Source organism: Haliotis asinina, chromosome 7 (assembly GCF_037392515.1).
Source record: "Haliotis asinina isolate JCU_RB_2024 chromosome 7, JCU_Hal_asi_v2, whole genome shotgun sequence".
NCBI classification, from domain to species: domain Eukaryota; kingdom Metazoa; phylum Mollusca; class Gastropoda; order Lepetellida; family Haliotidae; genus Haliotis; species Haliotis asinina.
Window position 1 is genome coordinate 56,481,079 of NC_090286.1, and position 19,067 is coordinate 56,500,145.

A 19,067-nucleotide genomic window follows, 5' to 3' on the forward strand; every position below is an offset into this window, starting at 1 on the left:
TTGGCGGGGTGTTAAGGATTCCGTAGTTCAAAGAAAAACAAAAGTATTATATCCAAAGACGTAATTAATTTGTATTCAACCACTGCATATACAGATATTTACAGGACAGTAATATGTGTGTATCTACACCCCCTGATCTTTCAACTACTATATATACGTAGCAAACATGTATTATTGTATGACCTTCTGATTGTTCACTTCAGTTAGAGTTCATTGCAAGTATCTCTTTACAACATAATTCTATGCAGAGTTCCATTTAATCAAATGGCATAATAAAGTGACATCACACATCTCTTGTACATCAGTAAGGATGATGTACAAGTTGCTATACATAATGGTTACAACAAATCCATGTATGTAACGATAGCGGTGCATAATCAAAACATGATATCAACAGGCTAAAGAAAGGATATTGTTTGGGTAAGATTTATTTACAAGTCTTACAGTTCTCAATTCGCAATACTTGCCGTGTTTACAGTAACACGTTTGACTATTCCATTGCCGGAAAATTTCCAGGCCACTGTGATGCAACTGAAATATTGCTGAAGGCGGCTTTAAAAAATATTTGCCCGTCAGTATTCATTTCCAGCTCGCCCATACGTACAAACTCTATGTCGCAGATAATGGCGGGATACGCAGAGGATAATACTCCTTAAAAACAAGCTGATTGACCACTTGGATATTTCTGAATTGTGGTCAGACAGCATTTGCCTAATATACATCATTGACAACGACATGTCTTTGCCCTGCCTGACAGCCTTTACAAAAGTGATTCTTCCACCTTCCTCCCCCCATACTCAAACCTGGGTGAGTATGGTAGCTCAACTCTTTCGCGAACGCTTGTGTCTCATCAGCACATCAGCACACCGTTGCAGCTGTAAAGCACAACGGCAATTATTCCATAATGTTTGTTACATATTATTGATCGTATGGTTAATAGTAATCACGATGCAGATCACATAAGGAATTGTGACACTTTAATACATCATATCAGTGACACATACATCTGTTTAGTACTTCGTTAACACAAACCCCATTTACACGAAAAGCGAATTGAATGGAATGCAGATCATTCCTGCCATAAATGTTTCAGTACACAGATGGCAACCATGCCTGTTCCTGTGTCGTTATCTCGACTAACCACCACTATCTACAGTATATACGCACACAGGATGCCTCCTGAAATTCTCCCAGCATCGCTGGCACTGGAGCCACACAGGTCTACAGTTGTCAGGCAGTATCCCCCGGGTCTTGAGAGCCTCCATTAGAGCATGGTACAATAGAATGTACTGTTCCTGCAACCATTATTATATTATATTAATTAATTAATATATAGTTTCCATGGGGCCTGACTCATTCTATCGCAGGCGTCAGAAATCGCAAAATCAGACAACCACACTCAAGCGTCCGGCTGGTTGCGCAAACCAGTCTTTGCAAAGCATCCAAAAGGACGGACGAACATTTGTGAACCGTCACTTAGGAAAAATTAGATATACCACATATACTACATATGAACTGGAGCTCTGTACAATCCAGTAATGAACACTTATTCCTCTGGAAGCAGTTGTTATCAAATCACAAAATGAACCAAATCATTTTATCACGTGTCTAGGATATCAAAATATATAGAACCATGAAACAAATAAGCATATCACTTTATTGGTACTGATCAGACAATATGGCTGAAGGAAGTCGTAGTTTTCACACCTCTGTGTGAACCATGTTCATCCTCTGCAAGCGGAATCCCTGAACACAGGAGAAGACACAGGCTCGATGTTCATCCGTGGATTGCTCAATCAGATAAACTAGGGCCAGGAAAGTTCCAGTTCGCCCAACTCCAGCACTAGATTGGAGACAATACATTTCACGTAATGCAGTCCTTGTTAAAAACATACTCAGTGATGACTGCTATGAAAAGAAGAGGACGACCGATTTCACGAACATCGTTAATTTAATGAATCACGTGTTCATCATTGAACCCTTAACACAAAAAATAATCCGATGCGCGATGCACGGGCTATTGGGATTGATTGTTCCCTTGCTCAAATCTTTGTTTCATTCATTACATTATATTTAAAGGAAATAAGTATAGACATAGTAGTCGTTCCAGGAACAATTTTACTGACACCCAAAACGAACAATCATGCTATACAACACCTGCAGTGGACCACTGTGGTGCCTCCCGCCTCTTTGTCTGTGTTTGTGACCACTTTGTAGAAGTCAATGAGTGACGTCACCTCATCCGGGACACCGTAGGCCGGCCACGATGTATAGTGCAGGTGATGGATCACCCGCGTTGGAGAGTTGGACTTTAATTAAAATGAAATTCAAATATATACATGCGAATCCTGCGACAGTCCTATGGCACGATATTGAGACAACAATGACTGTTACACGTTACGTTTTTTAATATAAACTTAAACCTTACTTTCCATATCGCTAATCGTCTTGTCGTGTAATGCTGGAACACTCTCTCCTCTATACACTGAACGGAAATGTATCCATACGTCTTGGACTCCATTCCACAGCACGGCCAGTATTTGTCACACTTGGACTGCAGATGATAATGGAGATACAAACCACAGCAAAAATAACTTGATTTCTGTAATGCGGAAACTTGATGGAAACTGGACTGAAACTCAAGTTTCCACCTAGAATCCAGTGAGTTTCCGTTCTTTTACACTGAGTTTCCGCAGCAACGGAAACTTACAATTACCCACTTTCTAAGGGTTTCCGTACGGTATCATTTACCCATACTCCAAGAGGCTTCCGCTGAGTTTCAGTTATCTTAGAATCCATCACGTTTCCACAAGGTTTCAGTTGAGCACAGTTTTGGATGATAAATAGGGTGTCAGGGCTGATGATGTGGATCTGTAGTGTTTGTCATTTAATACGTCAATACGAAGGCTTATATTTTCAACTAACTTCTTTGAAAGGTATCATGCCTGACGGGAAAACATGGTATACGTAGCATATTTTCAAGTAGGTTTCGTTGGCACAGATCATTAGAGAAAGAAACAACATCGCTATAACTTTAGTTTGCAATACTATACTTACAAAGCTTGCCTCGACGAGGTTTGTCAACATTACAATCTTGTTTGCATCAGCTTGCCAGATCATTCTCCAAAAGTCCAACACCACGTGGCTGGAAGGACCTGTGTGAAAAAGAAGATAGTGTATAACAATCATAATAATTTGTTCACCACCACCATTCGTTGTGTAAACATCAGAAGGGAAATGTAGCTTCGTTATACTTTTTCAATTGTGTAACAGTGTATTTCTGTATAATTATTATTTGAGTATACTTATGAAAATCTTTTCGATGGGTAAAACGTACTTACGTATCATCGATTTATGCCATTTAGTATGACGCGTATCAACAGTTCCCTGTTGCTCAGATCGATGCCTGTGCTATTGATCACCTGATTCTCTGGTCCAGACTCGAGTATTTAAAGACCGCCGCCTATATAGCTGGAATATTGCTGAGTGCGGCGTAAAACTAAATTCACCTACTCACTCGCTTAGTATTATCAAAATCATGACAAACCTTGTGTTGCAATGAATTGTGTTTCTTGTTTGTAACCCTGGAATGGCGAAAAGGAAGAATACATACATACATAAATACATACATGACGTGGCAAAGATGGGTAGATCCGAATCATATACGCAACACGATGTCCATTTCCCCATGGTGGATTTGGATTTTATACTCACATCAATGTAGGAAGCGTTGATATAATCACTTCCACCTTCATCCTCCACCTCCAGACACACTCGGGTGGTATCAACTAAAACATGCCATTTAACACACTAAGTTTCTTTTTAGAAGAATACAAATACACAGAGAATACTTAATATCCTAAATGGTTACGATGTCGTTTTATTTTTGAATATATACAACTCCTTTCAAATCAGGAACACACAAAGACAGGAGAGACACACATGACACACACACACACACAAAGTTAAACTACAAAAATAAACAAACAAACCCCACAAAACAAAAAGAAACACTGTCAATTTTTATGAATACTCACATGGGAGAATGTCCTTGTATCTGTTTTTGCAGATATTTTCAGACAAATGTGCACAGTAAGATGAACTGGCGGCCGGCGTAGGCAATTTCTTAAAATAGAAGATGGCGAGAACTCCATATGCACACAGTTCCTATACTTTTGTAATCACCTTTTCATTTTGTTTCTTGTTAAGAAACAAGAATGTGAATGTAAAGTATCGATGGAAATATAAGTCAGTGTATGCTAGTGATGGATATGCTGGAATGTGTGCCGGTGCTGGATATAACGGAATGTGTGCTTGTGATGGATATGATGGAATGTGTGCTGGTGTATGATATAATGGAATGTGTGCTGGTGTTGGATATGATGGAATGTGTGCTTGTGATGGATATGATGGAATGTGTGCTGGTGTTGGATATGATGGATTGTGTGCTTGTGATGGATATGATGGAATGTGTGCTGGTGTTGGATATAATGGAATGTGTGCTGGTGTTGTATATGATGGGATGTGTGCTGGTGTTGGATATGATGGAATGTGTGCTTGTGATGGATATGATGGAATGTGTGATTGTGATGGATATGGTGTAATGTGTGATTGTGATGGATATGATGTAATGTGTGCTTGTGATGGATATAATGGAATGTGTACTGGTGTTGGATATAATGGAATGTTTGCTGGTGTTGGATATGATGGAATGTGTGCTTGTGATGGATATGATGGAATGTGTACTGGTGTTGGATATAATGGAATGTGTGCTGGTGTCGTATGTGATGAAATGTGTTCTGGTGTTGGATATGATGGAATGTGTACTGGTGTTGGATATGATGGAATGTGTGCTGGTTTTGGATATGATGGAATGTGTTCTGGTGTTGGATATGATGGAATGTGTGCTGGTTTTGGATATGATGGAATGTGTGCTTGTGTTGGATATGATGGAATGTGTACTGGGGTTGGATATAATGGAATGTGTGCTGGTGTCGTATGTGATGAAATGTGTTCTGGTGTTGGATATGATGGAATGTGTACTGGTGTTGGATATGATGGAATGTGTTCTGGTGTTGGATATGATGGAATGTGTGCCGGTGATGGATATGATGGAATGTGTGCCGGTGATGGATATGATGGAGTGAGTTTTGGTGTTGGATAGGATGGAATGTGTGCCGTTGACAGATACGATAGAATGTGTGACAGTGTTGGATATGATGGAATGTGTTCTGGTGTCGTATGTGATGAAATGGGTTCTGGTGTTGGATATGATGGAATGTGTTCTGGTGTTGGATATGATGGAATGTGTGCTGGTTTTGGATATGATGGAATGTGTGCCGTTGACAGATACGATAGAATGTGTGACAGTGTTGGATATGATGGAATGAGTTCTGGTGATGGATATGATAAAATATGTGGTGGTGTTGGATATAATGGAATTTGTGTTTGTGATGGATATGATGGAATGAGTTCTGGTGATGGATATGATAAAATATGTGGTGGTGTTGGATATAATGGAATTTGTGTTTGTGATGGATATGATGGAATGAGTTCTGGTGATGGATATGATAAAATATGTGGTGGTGTTGGATATAATGGAATTTGTGTGTGTGGTGGATATGATGGAATGTGTTCTGGTGATGGATATGATAAAATATGTGGTGGTGTTGGATATAATGGAATGTGTGTTTGTGATGGATATGATGGAATGAGTTCTGGTGATGGATATGATAAAATATGTGGTGGTGTTGGATATAATGGAATTTGTGTGTGTGATGGATATGATGGAATGAGTTCTGGTGATGGATATGATAAAATATGTGGTGGTGTTGGATATAATGGAATTTGTGTTTGTGATGGATATGATGGAATGAGTTCTGGTGATGGATATGATAAAATATGTGGTGGTGTTGGATATAATGGAATTTGTGTGTGTGATGGATATGATGGAATGTGTTCTGGTGATGGATATGATAAAATATGTGGTGGTGTTGGATATAATGGAATGTGTGTTTGTGATGGATATGATGGAATGTGTTCTGGTGATGGATATGATAAAATATGTGGTGGTGTTGGATATAATGGAATGTGTGTTTGTGATGGATATGATGGAATGAGTTCTGGTGATGGATATGATAAAATATGTGGTGGTGTTGGATATGATGGAATGTGTGTTTGTGATGGATATGATGGAATGTGTTCTGGTGATGGATATGATAAAATATGTGGTGGTGTTGGATATAATGGAATGTGTGTTTGTGATGGATATGATGGAATGTGTGACAGTGTTGGATATGACGGAATGTGTGCCGGTGACAGATATGATGGAATGTGTTCTGGTGATGGATATGATGGAGTGAGTTCCGGTGTTGGATATGATGGAAAGTGTGGCGGCTTCGGATATGATGGTGTGTGTGTGTTGGTGATAGATATGATGGACTGTGCGGTGGTGATGGATATGATGGAATGTGTACCAGTGACAAATATGATGGAATGTGTTCTGGTGTTGGATATGATGGAAAGTGTGGCGGCTTCGGATATGATGGTGTGTGTGTGTTGGTGATAGATATGATGGACTGTGCGGTGGTGATGGATATGATGGAATGTGTGCCAGTGACAAATATGATGGAATGTGTTCTGGTGTTGGATATGATGGAAAGTGTGGCGGCTTCGGATATGATGGTGTGTGTGTGTTGGTGATAGATATGATGGAATGTGCGGTGGTGATGGATATGATGGAATGTGCGGTGGTGATAGATAGGATGGAATGTGTTCTGTTGTTGGATGTGATGGAATGTGTGTCGGTGACATATATGATGGAATGTGTGGTGGTGATGAATATCATGGAATGTGTGCTGGTGACAGATATGCTGGAATGTGTGATGTCTGACATGAAATAAACAAATGATAGAATGTGTGCTGTGATGGATATGATGGAATGTGTTCTGGCGTTGGCTATGATGGAATGTGTACTGGTGTTGGATATGATGAAATGTCTGCTGTGATGGATATGATATGATGGAATGTGTGGTGGTATTCGATATGATGGAATGTGTGCTGGTGTTGCATTTAATGGAATGTATGCCGGTATTGAATATGATGATGTATATATACGCTGGCACTGACCATTCCGCGATGTATGTAACATATGAACTCTGTACGATATAGTAATCAATGTGCATGTTTACAGTTTTGAAACAGTCCTGACATCAGCTAAAACTGGTTTACCTTGAACTCCTCCACCATGTAACTGACTGAGTCTTCTCCTTGCAGTTCCGGACACATCCGTATTTGAGGAACACACTTCGCTTGTGATAGAAGGACCAATTTCATTTATCAATACAGCAACGTACAACATAAAACTGATTCATACTATCAGAACCTGAATCCTGGAAACCCCAGAAACAAAGGGGCACGGAGGAACATTAAACATTACTGAAGGGAACCATCAGTTAGAGACACATGATGGTGAAGATATCGCAAAGTGACCCATGAAATCATACTATCGTCCAAGTAAAGAGGCAAAATAACGGAAGCAAAATAGAGGGTTAAAACAAGGGATACTTGAAATATTGAATATTTGAAAAGAGTCACCACGACTATGGTTTGGATCTACGGCTGCAGTGTTTCTGAAAGATCAATGTTTTGATAAATTAAGATTTAATAGTGTTTAGTTCAACTCCAAATGTATGCCTTCCTTTGCCCGGCAATACACAAGTAAAAGAATCATGATAATATTTAATGCAAATATTAGGTGTACTTACGGCCACCTGCGTGTTCGTACAATGGGTTGTCGGCGTCGGACATGTCACCAAAGGTGCAGTCGTTCCGCGAAGACATTGGAAGGAATGGAGCCATGACAGGAGGTTCAGCTTTCAACATCAATTTCCGTCTTCGCCTTCTACAATATACCGGGCATTGAGTTGCCTTTGCATGTATTTGTGAAATGTGGTTTTGTCGAAATCGTTCGAAATGACTTTTAGAATGATTATGAAAACGTTTTGGTCACTTTAAAATATGACCTTCTCTGGTAAACACGTGGAAGAATTGTGTAGAGTTTTCCAGACAGCGCCTTTCAGGATTACCTCTTAGTCGTTTTCATTATTAAATGCTAAACAACCTGGTGGACATACTTACCTTCTCCATACTATAAATCCAACAAGCGCCAGACACAAGCACACGGCCACTACTACCAGTACTACACCGAGCGCTGACTTGACTGTAACGCATATAACAATACTACATTATGTACATATAGTCGTTCTCACACAACCATATTATTTGCCCTATAGCCTAACCCTCCATGCCATGCTCAAGTCCCAATCAGTCAAGAGAAGATTTTGTCAAGTCTCTCTTGGGCTTCTTTTCATGTAAGTGGGTTTATTTGTTGCTATCAAAATTATATAGACTGGGCGTCTGTCTACATTACACAATACACCAGCTCAAATGCTGTCAAAGAATACACCGGTTAACACGTCCTCATTCTGAACCCGTTTAAATATTACAAACCATAACACATATTTCACTTCATTGTAATCGATGAACAACTATGTGCAGTAAGGAAATGATCGTCTTCAAGTGAGTTAAAATCTTATAAGAGTAGAGACATGGGATTTCCATGTGTGATTATTATAGATAAAGAAAACTGTTGACAACGTACCTGGCGGTGGGCAATCGCCATCTTCAAAACATCCGTCCCTACAAGCATCAGGACAGGAAGTATTGCAGTATTTGCCACTGTTCCCGGGGTTACATATTTTGCACTGTCCTGTCTCCTTGTCACACCGATCACTACAGTTCAGGGGGCATGTGTCATTACAGTTCTTCCCTCTGTAGCCCGACAAGCAGCTGACGCACTCAGATGCTGCTTTATCACATCCACCTCTACAATTGGGGGGACAGGTAACATCACACTTGTCCCCCATGTACCCCGGCTCACAGCTCTCACACTGCCCAGTGTCTTTGTCACATCCACCTCTACAGTTGGGGGGACAGGTAACATCACACTTGTCCCCTGTGTAACCCGGCTCACAGCTACCACACTCCCCTGTGACCCTATTACATCCACCTGTACAGTTGGAGGGACAAGGTGTTCTACAGTGTGGACCATAATACTGGGGATTCTGACACGGTCCTGTACAGCCATCACCATAACGTTCACAATGTGTACAGGCTGTAGGACAGTTCACTCCACAGTTATCTCCCTTCTTGCCGACCACACATCCCTCTGTACACACAACACGGGTGTTGTTCATCTGACAGCGAGAGCTGAGACAGGTGTCTGGACAGTCATGTTGACACTGTTTACCATAGAACCTGGAGTCCAGACACTGCAGACACTCTCCAGATAACGTCACATTGACACAACGATGTGGACACACACCGTCAACACAGGTCACGTTGTTACCGTCACAGTTGGTGCAACGTGTACTTGAAAAAACTGAAAACAATGAGGTAGATAGTAATAGAAGTCAGACACACTATTCTGTCGTCATTGTCATTGTCAACTCAACGCAATATAACAATTCATGGTAATAGAAGGCAACACCATGTTTCTTACCTTGTCAGCTAAACGAATTTCGATGAAAGGTACAGTGACATGCTTTATTGACTTGATACTGTATGATGGAGAGGTTCATAAAACCTTCACCACCTGATTACATATACTGCTCGTAAGGGAGAACACAGTTTGTGCCACGGAAGAGAGATCAGGACGCTTCACAAGACCTACACTTGTGTGTATTGGGTCATGATAACGGTGGTATAACCAGTCCGGAACACACCACCTAAATGGAATTCAGAAATTCTTCTAATTTCTTTCAACACGTAATTTCTTTCAACTCGTGTATATTTCTATATTTATTAGTGCCTTTGCTGCATGTACTGTGCTGTTCATACAAGATGAATGTATACAGACGTACATACATGCATACATAAATACAGACATTACCTTTCAACACCACGCAAAAGCAGACGATGAGTTGCTTGATCCAACCCATGCCTATTCTTGATGTAGCTGGAATCCTTTTTTCCGTGACCAGATCACTAAGTCTAAAACACCAAATGCTATACATATATATATATTTAACTTGAACCACCATGCGTGTATTCAATGTTCATGCTGAACAGTTCTGAAGCTAGTATGAGGTGTGTTCAAATCAATAATATACCAAACAAGGACATTTGAACATTCATAAATACCCCCAACAACAATGCAAGAATGCAGTAGCTAGCAATGATAGGGTGATGCAACCTGCTACTTCAGCTGTACAGGAACAGGTGCTTGAATAGGTTCTCTCCTTTTGTTATCCAACCATATATTCGTCGGTGCTATGGGCAGAAAGAAATATGACTGTGTGCGCTATTTGCTCCGAAGACTTAGGCTTAATTCTGCCCCTAGAACAGTATGTACCAAGTTATTGTCAAATTCATTTCTTCAGTTGTTACCTCTTATGGGCGATGCTAACGACGGGAATGGGTGAGTGAAACGTGATGACCAGTCTAGGATGTGTAAATGAATCACATTCATACAGTTATTTCACAATACTTTCATCACAACCAAGTTAAGACCGGAAAGTAATACAAGTGAGTAATGCATATATAATTTCCGGTTTGTGTTTTGTGCTCATCTGACAGTTACAGTAGGGAGCACTTACTGAAACACTTAATTGCCTTCTTGTGAAAACAAGTTGACCTCTTATTAACATGTTAAAGGATACTATTTTCATGGTGATTAAATGATTTTATGATATGTACTTCTCAGTCACGTGATTAAATCTTCATGTCAACAGCTTTGACATAATCGAAACTGGGCAATGCACACTAAGGGGTGGTGTTTTGAACGATATCACTATCTGGATTTGTAAAAGACGCCCAGCCGGATGTCGCGGGTTTTGACACCTATGACAAGCACAGTATCCGGGGACCGAATGTGTTTTTGGTTTCGGAATCCACAGATGATTTTTAAGATTGAACCATTGACACAAGCATTTTGTGCTGTGGTTATGCGTTGAGTGTCCATGCACTGCTTCTGAGATGATAAGTTTAGCTGTTGCAATGTCTTTTCAAGAACTACTTCAACATTTCCAGCACCAGTATAAGATTATGTAATTTATTCCTGTACATGTATATTGTTAACTGGCGGACAAAAGAAAGTAAACACCTAGTGCTTTGGGACATTTTGACAAGTATTTTGGTTGAGACTTTCAGTTAAAAACCTGACAAGTGTTGCCTAAGCGCCCCATATATTGTGTTATTGTCTAACGATGGTCTTCCTTGTAAAACGTAATTATATATAAATCCGAATGGTGATGTCGTTATTAACGACTGCCTAACAAATTCAATCGATTTTCAGAAGAACGATTTCAATCTATAATATATAGAGAGGATATTTTCCGGGTGTTTAAGACTGAAACATTTCCTTTGACTGAAGACGAAACTCCGTGTATGAAAAGGGGAAATCAGGAAAATTTGAGCAACGATATATGAGTCAACCTCCATTGTCCAAACAGCCAGCAAACAATAATTTTGGGAAAACACTATTTTTTGTATTTTGTGGAACAGTATGAACACACACACACACACACACACACACACACACACACACACACACACACACACACACACACACACACACACACACACACACACACACACACACACACACACACACACACACACACACACACACACACACACACACACACACACACACACTCAAACAAAAAAAACAAAAAAACACACACACACACAAAAAAAAAGAAAAAAAAAAAAAGAAAAAAATTAAACAACCCCCCTCCCCAAAACACTTGAAGCCACTCATTGGTTAGGTCCTCAAAGTATATATAAAGTCCTATATAAGTATCGAGATCAAAATGTCTGTGGTGAGTAAACTACCATCAGTTACCTTACAGTAATTGAAAGCTCCTGATTTTTTTCTATTATAACAATTAAATTGCAAACCAAATAGTGAACAAAGGACAGTGTTACACAAAGACAATGCGCCTGACAAGTATGTGGTACTTCACAGCATTCATTTGCCATACCACAGGGATCTGGCAATCGTATGATCTATGGAAGAGAGTGTTAAAATTAAATAATTATGAGGATTTTAAACATTTGTTGTAAATAAATGAAGATAACCATCTGATTTTACGTAAGACAACGGAAAATGGCCTGAGGAGTGGATGTATTCAGTCTCGGGTATATGTCCGACAGTCCGACGTTGAGGATATGCCAATATTCATATGAATAACTGAGATTCAGCAAGGACACCAGGTGTTCATGGAGCTGATGTCCCAGACCTTCGACAGCATTCGCCACGAGAACAAAAACCTACATGTGTACTGAAATATTTTATTCGGTATTTATTTTCATGCTGTTTTATGGTATAGAACATCGCGTTGATAAAAAATAAGAAATACTAAATGTGAGAAAAAGGATAAATATGCATTTGATTGGTAGTTATCGTAGACCGGACTTGAACATTTTGACTTTTCAGTTGTACAATTGTCACCCTATGAATGAAGAGTAAAATCTATGTAACTTGTGATATGTATTGTTTTAACAAATGCAGTTCAAAAGCAAAATTGACGATCTCTATGGCACATTTAAGGTGCTAAAATATGGCTTAGAGACAATATCTCATATGTGAATGTGGTGTTCATGTAAAGCTGCCGCATGGTATTCCACATGAGCACTATGAAATGAGATTAGTCTGGAGCAACACGTGGAGACGCATACGCACTTAAGTCTGCAGACAAGTGCAATAACCATTACTTAGAACATGATATGATTGTTCATATCATCTCGTTAACATGTCAGCTTGGCGAAACTTTGCTCTAACATCAAGTTGATGGCAGGGAATACTTCATTGGTCAGGGAACAATATCAGTTAACTAGCTATATAGATAATCTCTTCCCTTGGCAGTGTACATGGTCCTCTGTAAACGAGAACTTTTGAGAGGTCAATTGGTTCTGTGATGTGGAAAGTGTGTTATGCCTGGTAGGGGTATATATATCCTAGAAAAAGGTTTTCTTGAGTATTGGTCTGAATGCACTGTAGCGAGTCTCGTCCCATAATACTAGATCCTAGTGGAGGGCCATTGGCATGTTACAGACTGGAACAAATCAGAGAACAGTCGCCCAAACTCTAAATGTTTCCCAATCTGTCATCAGTAGATTGTGGGCACGGTATCGTCGAAACCAAAATGTCGATGATCTTCCTCGTTCCGGTCGCCCAAGGTCAACAAACTGCGACTTGTCAGAACTTATGCTCTTCGGAATTGAACCAAAACAGCTCGTCAGATCTCCTCCCATATTGAAACTGCAGCTGGAGTTCGAGTCTTGGGTCAGACGATTCGAAACAGATTACATGCACGTGGGATTAGGGCTCGTCGACCGTGCGTTACGCCAGCGTTGACGACCAGACACATCAGAGACAGACGTCAATGGTGTGAACAACATCACCGCTGGGGAAATCGTCGATGGACAAGGGTCATGTTCTCTGATGAGTCGAGGTTCACTCTAGACTTCCGGGATAGGCGTTCCCGGGCTGTCGGCGACAGGATGAGTGTTACGCTAACCCCCGCGTTCATCAACATGACCGATTTGGTGGTGGTTCTGTTATGGTGTGGGGAGGAATCACTGTGAATGGCAGAACAGCACTTCACATCCTCCAAGGGAGAGTCACAGGCCAGCACTATCGTGACAACATCCTTGACGCCATTGTTATCCCCTTTGCGCGCCAAGCTGGTCGACATTTTGTTTACCAAGATGACAACGCCCGAGCACATCGTGCCAGAATCGTCACTGACTACATGCAGAGGCAAAACATCATTACCCTACCCTGACAGGCTCTCAGCCCCGGCCTTTCCCCCATAGAACACTTTTGGGACATGCTTGGGAGACGTGTGAGACAACGTCAATGTCAACCAACTACGGTTCAAGAACTGGGCGTAGCGCTGCAAGAGGAATGGAATGCCATACCCCAATTCATGCTTGGTCGGCTGAGAAGGAGTATGCCAGGGGGGATTCGAGCTTGTTTGGCCAATAACGAGGTTTCACACGTTATTGACGTAACTGTAAAAAACGTATACAGTATGACAGTAGGGAAAAACAAACCAGGCCGGTGTCATTATTACAACACATTGTGTTACAAATGCCACATTCATATTCATTTCTCAACGTGGAAATCTACCTGTCACTTAATGTCAGTGATTTGCACGTGCAAGTCGCTCTATCTATGGAAACTTGTGGACAACTTAAGTGCATTTGTGTTTTTTTTCACTGTCGTTCACGGTTCATGTACTTGTTTGAAATCACAGTTTTGAATGAGACCTTTTTGGAGACTTACCGAAAGGGGTCACGCTATTGGACTTTGAGAATCTGATCAAACTCGGCGCCGGGTTTCTTGAGTACTATTGGTAGGAATGTCGCTGAGATTGTCAGCTGATGGGCTCGTGAAATATGCACACCAGGTCGCCCCAAAGTCACAGCAGTCCGAGATGACAGGTACATGGATAACACTGCGCTTCGCAACAGATTCCTTGACGGAACAACTTCAGTGTTAACAATGTGAGGATATCCATGAGCCCCGGTCGTCGACGTTTAAGGGCAGCAGGGGCTCTGTTGTAGGCGACCTGCAGTTTGTCCACCAGTAAAATCACGTTACAGGCAGCCAGGCGCGTTTGACATGTAGTAGACATCATGGCCGCTTCAGTTCAACGTCAATGGTCTCGTGTGTTCTGCACGTATAAAACCAGATTCAATTTTTCCTTCAATGCTGGTCAGCAGAAGATTTATCGTCGCAATGGAGAGCGAATCATAGAAGCAACTGTGGTCACCCATATAACCGATACTGGAGGTACTCAAACGATAATCGGTAATCTTTCCGGACAGCTATTCGGTTCGAGATTCTGTCCCTTATAGTGCCGCAAGACACCAATGCTTGGCGTCGAAAGGCCAGAAGTTTCTTTGGAAGCAGGGAGTAGAGCGGATGGAGTGGCCCGGATGTTCGCCAGACCTCAATCCAATCGAGCACGCCTGGATGAACTCGGTCGACAGGTGTACACACATCACCCAACTCCAGTGGATCTTCCAAGATTCCGCAGTATTCTAGTAGAGGGATGGAATGCTATTCCCCATCCTTTGTTTATGAACTTGATAAGGAGCAGGAGATCAAGGTACACCTGTCTTGGACACGCCAGCTGGATACACAATATAATAATTGAATGACCGAGTGCTTCATGTTTGTCGTTTTCATGTTGGGTGGTTGTTCGAAACAACTGATGTTTGCTAGTGCTGTTTGAACGTTTTGTCTGTATATACCACGTTTGTTAACACATTATGAAATTCTGACGATTCTCTATGTTTTGGGAAACCTTTGTTTACATGACCTAGATATCATTTGACCATATACATATTATCATTACATTATTAATAACGCCTAGTATACAACATATATGTTAGGTTTTGTGTAAAGAGAATGTGTCAATGTCCGTTCGGATCTGAGTCCGTATACTGTTGCCATATTAAACTTGACGTCCTACCTTTCAGTTCTTACTGGTACAAGCTGTTACATGCTGTAGCATTCTAAACACAAATTTCTTACGCAGGTTCTCACTACTATTTTGAGTTCAGTTTAACGCAATCAACTACAACGCAGAATACATACCTGTGTTTTCCCAAACTGAGCTGTTAACTGGCGATGCAGGCTTCACCCGTCTCAACCTCTTCGTTCTGTGCATGAATTATTTAGATTCGTTATTGATATCCAAACAAAGATTTAACAGAAGGGAGTTGACAGCCATACTTCCAGTCGACAGCGGAACATTACGCGGGAACTTACTGTGGGAGGGGTCTGTTTTAATTAGTTACATGCCTGGATCTCAGCATAAGGACGCTGTCGATAACTAGCCGGCTGGGGATCGTGTGCTGTGTGGGAGTAAAGTATCCATGATATATTGCGGGCTTATCCTCGTGAAATTGCTTTACAGGTTGGGAATAGTGCAAGCAAGCACACATGCATGCACAGGCAAGACATGCTCTTGAACACTTCGTTAAACTCCATGTCACCATACATCTAAGGGAATACGTTTGGGTTTTCACTGTCACGCTTCAAACTCTTTGAGGAAATCAAATATAAAGAGGTTCAAATATGACAATAATGAAAAGCTCGAGTCATCCCATGAGTTTAGTTTTGTACAGGTCTGAATGGAATCACAACAAAGGATCCAAAATATTACCTTCTAAGTGACTCCCTGTGGAAATATCAATTCACTGCACGTTGTAACTCCTCATAATCAGTGTCTGTTTCCCGGTGTACATGTGTGCTGTCGGGTCAACATAAAAAGCACAAAACTGTCGCTGGACTGAGTACCGAAAGTTACATTCTTCCGTGTTTGCTGGTAACGAAGGTCACAGCAAGTCGATGACATGTTCTTCGGAGTCTACTAGTCACGTTTCTATAATACGTCATAATCCTCAAATAAAAAGTGTCATTCCTTGCACTGCTTATTTCGACAAAACGCCAAGCTAACACCTGTAGTGTACGTACAAGTCGTTTCGAGCGTCTTCACTATTTTCAACTTTCAAAGCCATGACAAACGTTCATTCAAAATTAATGTAGAGACACCGTTTGTCACATATGTTTTATCAAGTCGGTTTCCGAGGAAGGGGTGAAATGTCAGTAAACTGCACTGGGATGTCCCTAACAGTCGTATAGCGAGAGGAAGAAAAACTGTCAGCGCAGGCCAACACCCCAAATTTCGACTATTAGTATCTCTAATTGCAGAACAAGCACATCAAATCCTGGCCAAACGGTGACTACTACTACTACTACTACTACTACTACTACTACTACTACTACTACTACTACTACTACTACTACTACTACTACTACTACTACTACTACTACTACTACAGCTGAAACGTGGCGTTAAACAACCAACAAATATGATGGTGCCAAATCTGTTGTTGGTACACTTAATGATGAGTTGAGTGTATGACCATCTAGACGTGCTTCATGCAAGGGCATGTATGTATGTTTTTGGTGTGCCACCAGAATCGACATATGACCTTCTTGCAGAACATTGTCCCCTGCGGAAGTATATCCGGTAAAAAGTCCTGCAATTGCATTGTTATTTTTTCTGATGGGAATATGTGGCTTGGACAAATACTACACATTTTCTAACTGTGTGTTAAAATTTAGCCACTACATGTATTTAACTGATATTTGTGTGCATAATTTCTCTTAAGAAGTAAATTTTAATGACAGTGCTGATTGTTCTGTATAACATATATTCATATGAGACATTTATACTTTTTCCTTATAGCAGACATCTGTCTTTTAAAATTTGCGTCGGAGGATCAGTCCAAGGTATAAGTGAGAGAGTGAATTTAGTTTTATGTCGCACTCAGCAATATTCCAGCCACGTAGCGGCGGGCAATAAAAGATTGGAGACTGGTCCAGACAATCCAGTGATCAACAGAATAAATGGCATTTGTCAGGGAACCTGACCATCCGATCCCATTAGACGCCCCTTACGACAGGTATGGTTCTCTGAAGATCACGTTTAACCCGGATCTTCACGGGTCTATAATACTATAAGGTACCACGTAGAACCGTTACGTTACATGGTTAAATTAATTCATAGTTTACTCAGGGCGTAATTTGGCGATAGCTGGTATCATATATCTAATACACTCTACGGTGTATGCGTAGATCACTGGGTACAACGTGTCGCTGAGTATCCAGGTTTGACTTCCTACTTATTTCCTCATTCTCGTTCATTCTCCACATATGTACAATGTGTGAAGTTCACTTCTGGAGTCCTCCATCTTAACCTTTCTGGAATAGTGCTGAAAACTACCTATTCATTTTGTAGAACTAAGCTCACACACTGTGATACAGCTTAAGGATTGTTTGAAACGTCGTAACATAGTATTAACGGCATATAAGATATTATCTTACCTCACACATAAATGTCGCTGTCTGATTGGCTGAGCGTTCTTTTATTATTTTCAATGTACTCCGTGTACACGCGAGGTGAATACCCGCTGTCAATAGCAACTCATTCGGTACTTAGTGGTAGTTACTATATTTATCTCGAATAACATTAAATGATGCATGATGCAGGGAAATTACCGATGTTTTGAGAATGGAAATCGATGGAAGGGAGATAACTCTACATCTGTTTTTCTCGTGTCGTCCGCAAATTCTAACGATGGCTGAGAAAACATTTGACTCTCTTTCCAATAAATATATTTTGACAAAACGTTCAAATGTAGTCCCTGTGAATATTAAAAAGGGGAACTGATTCACACAGGAAAGCGTACGATCCGATACCCATGCTTCAAACAGTTCGGAATTAACAATGAGGTGTTAAATAAGATAAATAGGTAGATCACTCGACTTTTGGGGTACCTCGATCCATGGTCCCCACGTGACCAGTGAACAACTTATAATCAGTGACACGAACATTTAAATGTTCACTGCTAGTGCACCAGTTTATCCGCCTCTGCATGTCATCTTATCAGCTACTGTCAATCCAGCGCTGCTTTGGAGTCCTTTTTAGTATGACCAGACAGCGTCCGCACTTAAAATGATATGAAATGATTAGTTCACAGAAGATCATTGTCGGGACATATACTCCAATACATTTTTAGAAACAATTATTTTGCAGTTGAAACATTAGAATAACCATCATGACAGATGTGAGATAAGTCTAACAAGTCGATAACAAGGAAATACTGAACAATGTCTCGTTCAAAATTATTTACAAATATTGAAAGAAGCGTTCATAATATTATCATTATAAAAGAACAGACGAACCGAAATAATAGTTTGTCTTGTAGCCTGTTTGAAGTGAACACGTACCGATGAATTTCACTTTAAACCTAAAACGTAAATCGAATGATGTGAAATTAAGACTGTGAATCAGCATGATTTTACCTTGCGAAATGAACATTTAAATCTCAGTGTTTTATTCAACTTCCGACAAAAGTTGTTTAACAAACCATCACAGTTTCAAACCAGGATTACTGAATTGTATTACAAGGGGGTA

The 19,067-nt window shown here is 40.6% G+C and overlaps 1 protein-coding gene across 1 annotated transcript; it reads right to left on the reverse strand.

Moving 5' to 3' along the window:
• Positions 1 to 51: 51 nt before the first annotated feature.
• Positions 52 to 16,358, reverse strand: LOC137290288 (receptor-type tyrosine-protein phosphatase H-like). The gene is made up of 16 exons (XM_067821091.1): positions 16,248 to 16,358; positions 15,677 to 15,741; positions 9,953 to 10,053; positions 8,663 to 9,442; positions 8,140 to 8,221; positions 7,767 to 7,903; positions 7,231 to 7,310; positions 4,038 to 4,125; positions 3,715 to 3,788; positions 3,548 to 3,584; positions 3,058 to 3,155; positions 2,429 to 2,554; positions 2,158 to 2,309; positions 1,708 to 1,843; positions 1,168 to 1,295; positions 52 to 875 (listed from the first exon to the last, which is right to left on the reverse strand). Exons 3-16 carry the CDS (start codon positions 9,999 to 10,001, stop codon positions 851 to 853), a joined length of 1,992 nt encoding a protein of 663 aa, XP_067677192.1. The 5' UTR covers positions 10,002 to 10,053; positions 15,677 to 15,741; positions 16,248 to 16,358; the 3' UTR covers positions 52 to 850.
• Positions 16,359 to 19,067: the final 2,709 nt, after the last annotated feature.